Genomic DNA, 7,665 nt, shown 5'->3' on the forward strand with positions numbered 1-7,665 from the left:
TTTCTGAAACACACAAATGTTTGGCTGGTTTATTTGACGCAACAGTGTGACATGTTTCGTTTCGTTCGGACGCAAAAACAAAAACAAAAAACAAAAACAAAACACAATGAAAGCACCGCCAATAACTTAACACTCGGCATCTCGGGCAAGTCGTAACCGCGGTGTGATGATAACAAGTTACTCCTTGACTTTCGAAACCTGAAATAGAGAAAAACGGCATGTTTCTTTTGTGAACATTAAACTAACTACGAGAAAGTAGTTTTGGTTTATTCAAAAAGTATGTTATGCGTCTGTTTGAATACGACTTAATTAGTCAGTTGCTTGCCCTTGCCTTGTCTTTTAATCGACTGTCCTGATCTTATTATGGCCCTAGACGTAGTCAAATGTAGGTATTCATGCTTAGAGCGTGGATTAGACATTGCAATTATTATTGGTGATTAGACACCAATTTACTCTAAGTTACAATAATTAGGCCCTAATTTATTCAATAAATACTTGTTTTAGGTTAAATGCAACTGAATTGAATGAAAGGAGAAAACTTAGTACAATATCAGCAGTGTCAATAGAGAAATCGTTTGTGTACAATTTTCAAGGACGTCTTTTGCAGATATCTGGCAAAATTCTTGCACTTTAGGTACTCAGTCTAATCTTTAAATATTTTCTGAATGATTCATATTTACGCATGCTCATGCGCTGTAAAAGTGTTGTAAAACATTAAAAAAGGTATGACAGGTGCACATATATAAAGAAAAAAAAATGTTTGCGTAGACTTCTTGCTATTCCTGCTAATAAATACTCCCTAAGGAAAGTAACTGTGCGGTAAACCAGCGTGTTATGAAATGATTACTTACTAAAGCTCGTATTCTTATTTAACCGATTGCACTTATAGGTTCGTGATGTTGCCTTGGATTGGGAACACGAGAAGTTGTTGGGATATGAGGACACCAACTCATGATGTTTCTGAGGTTAGCAAGTTGTGATTATTATGGCTGATGAAATATCGGACTCAATAAACTGCCAATGCGTAAACAACAAACAAAAAGGAAGCTACGCAGATTTATTGTCAGCGTAATGCCTATATTTATTGCGTATATCAAATGAGAGATGAACGCTTCTTTTACCTCCAGCGTAGGCCTACAGATGCTGAAGTTTAACGGTGTAGACAAACAGCGATTCGTAATAAATAGCGAGCAGCCAAGGTATAACTCTTGAGAGCACAAAATTCAGCACGGAGTGGGTTGAGAAGTTGAATCCTCTCAACAACGTTTGAGCAATAGAAAATACCCTCTGGGAGAAGAGAAAACCCCTTGTAAAGCAGCGGCTCAACAGACTCGAGATTCCTTCGCACATCTCGGTCAAGTTTGCCTTACCGGAGGCAAGGAATCGCGAAGACATCTTCGCCATTACTTGGCGCGTACGTACTTCAGGCGTGGTAGGCGAGCAGGAACACAGCGTAGAGGAGGAAGACAAGGCGGTCCACTCCCTGAGCCACCAGGAACCACTCCTGGCGCGTAATGATGTCCTGCTTGTCCAGAGGGGAGGTAGCGTCCGCCAGCTGCTCGTGGTCGGCAGCGCGTGGTGCCGGCAGAGGACAAAGGAACATCACGCGGCCCACGACGCCTCCCAACAGGGAGACCAGGAAATCGGGAGGGCGGAACACCATGGGGCTCTTCACCATGTTGAGCACCAGCACAGAAACGAGCGTCGCCACAGCGACTGTGACGCAGGTGACTCCCAGGTACTGGACTGCGAGGCGGGGAACATAGCACCGAAGAAGGTGATGAGAATTGAAAGGCGACACTCCGAGTTTTCTTTTTTCGACAACGTTCGCTCTGGTTTAAAGGCCATAACCTGCATCACCTTAGAGAAGATGGCGTATTAGTATTCCACGGCAGTTGAATGCACATTCCCATTGGTCGGAAGGGTATCGCGACCGTTGAGCGAAATATTTTTCATTCGACACACACTTGCTGCTAGAGTACCTAGAACATAGTATTTTAGACCCAACTTCTATAGCAGCAAATCAAATAGATATGATAGGAATTAAAGGATAAAATGTATTACGTATTCCTTGCTGAATTCAGCACGTTCATTGGACTTATGACGCCATTTGCGCTGCATAAGAGAGCCGTGCAGAGTGACTGCGTGTGAATCGTTAAGTATCAAATCTTAAACACGAGGTAATAAAACAGATTTCATGGTTGTCATCATTACGACATCAATGCCGCATCATTAGGGCACTCAGAGCCATTATGTCGTCGTGGAGATCTTTCGGCCACTATCCCAGTGAGCTTTGGGGAGGGACGGGTTCCATACGCAACGTGCGCGTTATTAAACAGAATAAAAGGTGATAGTGGGGTTCTTCATCAGGAAAATTTTAACCGAAAGGAAAGGAGGTGATCTCTTCTCATTCCTAAATACACTTTTGTGCGTTGGTGAGGCGTTGGTGGTATAGAGTAAGCGTTCGTTTTTGGCTTTTCCAAGTTTTTCCTCAAACAGCTTTTGATTCAGAGAGTCCCTTGTATTGGGACAAATCCCGGGGTGGCAATTGCAGTGAAACAACACGTAGTAACTCTACGCCTGCATTGCACGTATGCATCTCGAGGCCACCCGACTCACCGATACGTGGCGTGTGGACGGAGTCGCCAAGGTCGTGCTTGAGGTTCTCTATGATGAGCAGGATGATGATGATGCTGGCGCAGCCGAGCGTCACCTTCTTGCCAGACGAAGGCGGCAGCCAGAAGATGAACAGCGTGAGCATAGACACGGCCATGCAGGGAAGCACCACGGTGAAGTGGTATCCGGGCGAGTTTCGCTTCACGAACAGGGTGAAGCGAAGCACGGGATCAGCGCCCTGCTCCGGGTGCTGGAACTCTGTGGTGTCCATCGACTCGAAGTGGCCCGTCCAGTCCGGGTGCTGCTCGTCGAAGGTCTTCTTCGCCAGTTTGCCTGAAGGAGCACGTGAGAAGAGGTGCGAACTCGGGGTGCAAAGAAATACATAAATTATCGTTTCGGCATCTCTTTTGAATCTAGAGACGGTGACGAGTGTCATCTTGCCTAGAAGTGGTCCTTTATATAATTCGTACTTTTCATATTCTTTAGCTTTAATCATATTATGGTTATTTCCTTTTCTAATCGACATTCCATCTAAGCTGCATTACTTTGAGTTTGGGGACAGTTAGTGCACCATTAACGCTCTGCTTTTCACAACAAGTACAGTCTAGTATTTTTGTTCTAGTCTTCACATCTAGCATGCTAATTGTGCTTTTGTTATAGTTAATATCGAGGCTTTCAAAGTGATTTTTGAACCGAAGGTGTACAACAGGTAATCTAAGGGGGCCGTCGTGCCATAAAAGCGATGATCCTTTGGGACATTATTTATTCGGCCAAGAGATCACTACGGTAAAATAAGCAGCCATCTTCACTACGGCGCACCTCATACATAGCCCGAGTGACCGCTTAGATCGTAAATCCCAGGTACCAAAACTGGCTCTTTGCTGTCCCCGAGATTATACTTTCGCGCTCTGTCGCACACGCCGTATTTCGAAAGAAAAGAAAATAAATCACTAATGTTGAGCCTTATAACCCATATATACACTGTTAAACCACCACTAGACTTATATTTCGGTACGTTAGCATTTACCATGACCCCTGACTGTTTGAATCGAGACCCGTCGTTTTATCACCGTCGCCTGACCCTTGGTGACATAAGAGTGTGACTTGGAGTACTGTCGGTGAACGCGTACCGATGAGCTTGACCTTGTAGCCGTGTGCCCAGGAGGAGATGTTCATAGCGCAGCGGTGCTCGTCGTACGGGTAATCGCGCAGGTCCATTTCACAGCGGAGGCCGAAGGTCACCAGCGGGCACCACACCACGTTGCCGTGGTGGTCCGTCTTGATGGCCGAGAAGAGTCGTACGCCGTACTGGTTGTAGCTCTCGTGCACCGATAGCGTGGGCGTCCACACCTCGCTGTCGCCGAACGTCACCTCTGTCATGTCGTCGTACTCGCTTGGCGTCCAGGATAGCCCTTCGTCGATCCAGTGCTAGAACAAAGCCACCAAACGGTGAAACAAACACGTTTTTGTCGCCACTCCCGCGTGGTAGACGAAGCATACACAGGCGTCAAGGAACTGTTCAATTTCACTGCACCGTTTCTCTTACTCCACATTCTCCCATCATTATTCGTTGAACCTCTCTTAACAGTTTCTTGTCTTCTGCCACGCTACTATTTTGTGAATGGTAAATGAACAGAACAAAGTTCCACACTGGGAAAAGTTGTTGAAACGCGAACCCTTGATCGAACGTTTATCTGTGCCACGGCCTGACCTCAAGCAGTACCTTTTAACCAAGAGAGGGTGGGATCTGACGTCAGTCACCGTGTCACAGCATCTTGAGGGAGGACTTTTCACACAAATGAAATCACGAAGCGATGAGAGTATGCAAAAAAAAAAAAAAAAGAGAAGAAATGGTCTGACAAAGCGGCTGGTGTTCTTCTTGGACCGGGAAACATTACGTTTCTCGTTAGGATATATAAACATGCCGTTGGCACAGCTGCACTTGCGCAGCTCTCCCTGCGTCGCGGTCTTTCAAAGTTGGTATTTTGTAACTAGATCAAATGTAAATACAGCGGTCAACAGGGCTATTCGAACGTACGACTTTAAGAACCGCGCTTAAAAATGTCGCTGCACTGTCCAGGGACTAAAGTTTTAATGTGCGATGAGTCGATATTGAACTGGTGTTCACCGCTGCTCGACGTGCGGGTGTGGGCCATTAATTACATTTCTCATGCATTTTGTGGCCATTTGTGTTTGGTGTGATAGTATCTTTTTTTAATGAACATGAGTTTATCTCTTAATTTAAGGCGTCTGCTCATGTAACGCCCCCATTAAACTTGGTCCAATGTTTTCGGTACTACAGGAGGCGCCACTGCAATATTTGCTGGCTAAAATCTTGCCTTAAAAAGCAAATAACAATTCAAAAGAAAAAGCACAATGGCGTTCAGCGTTCGTGAAAAGAGAGACAAAAAAGATATTCCATTCGAGGACAGAAAACCAGAGCGCGAAAGCTGTAACGAATGTTCCCGACCGTATTAGTTTTGCACCGACATTGGCTAATAGACAGAAGTGTTAAATGAAACATTTGCAGTTTATCTTACCATGCAGACGAACGCAGATATTGCGATGTAGTTCCATTCTGGCGCCTGAGAACAACAATGTTGCATGAATAAGTACTGGTTAACATACATGATTACTAACTTGACAGAACTATGGAAACTGCTTGCACTTTTCAATTTCCAGAGAATTCGTAACTGTTGCGGCAATATTCAAGCCGAAAACCAGCAATTTTAAATGCACCGGATATTATTGCTGTTATTGAATAATTGTTTCTGAACTTCTTCTTAATAGTAAGTTTGCTGTGAGTCCTGTGGGAACAAAGCTGATATGCTAATTCAATAGTGATATTATCAGAATAACTCTGGTTTACCACTGAACTACTTTAAAGTGAATTTGATAATCTGTACAAGGTACCGAAAAACACATATTTGTTGTAGGCATTCCCCGGATCTCACACATATTTACGTCTTGTCCTTACAAGTGTCTAGCTTCTCTTTGACGTGCTTTGTTGTCCGATACTCACCATATACCTCAATTGCTTAGCATAGACCGTGAAGTTAACCACTGTGTCCGACGAATGGCTGTTGAGAGGTTGGTAGCTCTTGTCATACTTTGCTGAATCTGTCAGGTTTTGACGAAGCTTCTTGACTACCTGCTGGTCAACCTCTTTCGCACCTGCAAAGATGTTAATCAATCACGCAAAGAACCACCTGGATAGTCACTTAATTCTTCTGCAGTTGCTTTTCGCCTTTACATTGAAGCAACAACAAAATTTGTCTTCTCAAAAGTGTTAATATTTTTGTTACCGCCATCTGTTGGTTGTTCATTATGCTAAAATTTCAACGTGCTTTTGTTGCGTTATAGTGTGTGTAAGCATGCTCCTTCACTAAAAAAGTGCAGTAGCTGTCACAATTCACTTCGAAGATGCGCATGAAGATGTTTAGTTACACTTATTAGCTCTATTTTTATCTTTATTGGCTAGCGAACAAAAACATTGATTGTGGCGTGGTGTGGTCAAAATATCACTATCGCACTTGCTATCATCATCATGATGAAGTTCTACCTTTGCCGCGTAAACTAAGGTACAACCCCCTGGGGGTGTTGTCGCAGGACCGGTGCTGTGAGACCCTATTATCCGAATTTTTTTCGCAGCAAACCAGAAAGCTAGCCTTTCTATCCCGACGAAATAATAAAAAAGGAAAATAAAGCACAGTAAAAAGTACCTGAGAAAGGAATGGTGGCGGCAATGTACAAGATGATGATACAGACACCAAAGGTGCAGCTCCACGATCTAAACGCTGCCATGGCTGGCGAAGAATGACGTTCACGAGATTGGCCTACTCCGAGGCAACTGCTGGCCAACCGTGCACACCCCCTAGCTGCTAGGGAGCGACGATGTTGATCGTTCAGTAAGCTTCACTTGTTGTGTTGTTCCCGCTCACTACGAGAGTAGCTTGACGTCACCAGCGGTGGGCGTCTTTTACGCCGAGTCCGCCGCCATGTTGCGCATGCCCTCTCTACCCATCATTGTAGTGACGGAAACCGGCTGACGCTCTGAGCGCCTCGGTGACGCCCTGCCCACTGCAAACCGATCGGAGGGAGTATCGTATTTCTACACTTGCCCCGGTTTCGATACGATTTGGGGTCCGGGATCTAGTGGGACGACCGCAAAAAGGTCGAAGAGACATTTGGGGCCATTCGCCTCTTGTGGAGGTGGGCGTGAAATGAAGCAATTGTAGTTTAATATATCGTGTGTAACGTAAGGGCACTTTCTCTTCTTCTCTCTCTCTCACACACACACACACACACACACACACACACACACACACACACACACACACACACACACACACACACACACACACACACACACACACACACACACACACACACACACACACACACACACACACACACACACACACACACACACACACACACACACACACACACACACACACACACACACACACACACACACACACACACACACACACACACACACACACACACACACTCTCTCTCTAACTCATCACTCTCCTTCTTGCATCTCACAGGACTCTAACACGCACATACAACAGAATAAATCAGGTGGCAGAGAAGCGGTCATGATTTCTAAGTGACGTCATGTGGTAGGTCCGTGTTGGTGTGTCATGGCAAAGGATCGAGCAAATAGACTCTGGCCACTCCCGAACACCTAAATAGTCACGTTATGTACAGATGGCACCTAATTACAAACGTCTAATACCAATTAGATGGCAAGCAAGTCAGAAATTCGTGCCGCAAATTCTGAGATCCTTACTACGATGTGAAAGTTTTTTCATGAAATCTTGCAAACATATAGCAATAAAATTTGCTTTGCATTATGTAAGGAGGGTGCTAGCTCGTGAGAGTAACTAACGAACCTGCTTGGAAGTCGTAGAGGAGGCAGGAAATAATAACTGGTCTCCAAGATTGGCAATGTTGAGGGTTCTTATGTCACACCTCTGAGCCCTTATCCTTTTGAGAAAAACGTTTACTAAGGTACAGATTTTATCAGCGAACCTAGGG

The 7,665-nt window shown here is 44.8% G+C and overlaps 1 protein-coding gene across 1 annotated transcript; it reads right to left on the reverse strand.

Moving 5' to 3' along the window:
• Positions 1–6,535, reverse strand: LOC146179312 (neuronal acetylcholine receptor subunit beta-2-like). The gene is made up of 7 exons (XM_084578964.1): positions 6,339–6,535; positions 5,639–5,790; positions 5,157–5,201; positions 3,747–4,044; positions 2,620–2,949; positions 1,423–1,746; positions 1–198 (listed from the first exon to the last, which is right to left on the reverse strand). The coding sequence occupies exons 1-6, from the start codon at positions 6,418–6,420 to the stop codon at positions 1,424–1,426; spliced, it is 1,230 nt and encodes a 409-aa protein (XP_084435090.1). The 5' UTR covers positions 6,421–6,535; the 3' UTR covers positions 1–198; position 1,423.
• Positions 6,536–7,665: the final 1,130 nt, after the last annotated feature.

This window comes from Amblyomma maculatum, chromosome 9 (assembly GCF_055883805.1).
Source record: "Amblyomma maculatum isolate TAMU_Amacu chromosome 9, ASM5588380v1, whole genome shotgun sequence".
NCBI classification, from domain to species: Eukaryota; Metazoa; Arthropoda; class Arachnida; order Ixodida; family Ixodidae; genus Amblyomma; species Amblyomma maculatum.

Excerpts from the sequence above, each read along its gene's own strand:
- LOC146179312 (XM_084578964.1), bottom strand. The coding sequence starts at position 6,420 with ATGGCAGCGTTTAGATCGTGGAGCTGCACCTTTGGTGTCTGTATCATC. Across the intron at positions 5,791-6,338 it reads CGCCACCATTCCTTTCTCAG|GTGCGAAAGAGGTTGACCAG; the intron begins GTACTTTTTACT and ends ACATCTTTGCAG. Across the intron at positions 5,202-5,638 it reads CTAAGCAATTGAGGTATATG|GCGCCAGAATGGAACTACAT; the intron begins GTGAGTATCGGA and ends TGTTGTTCTCAG.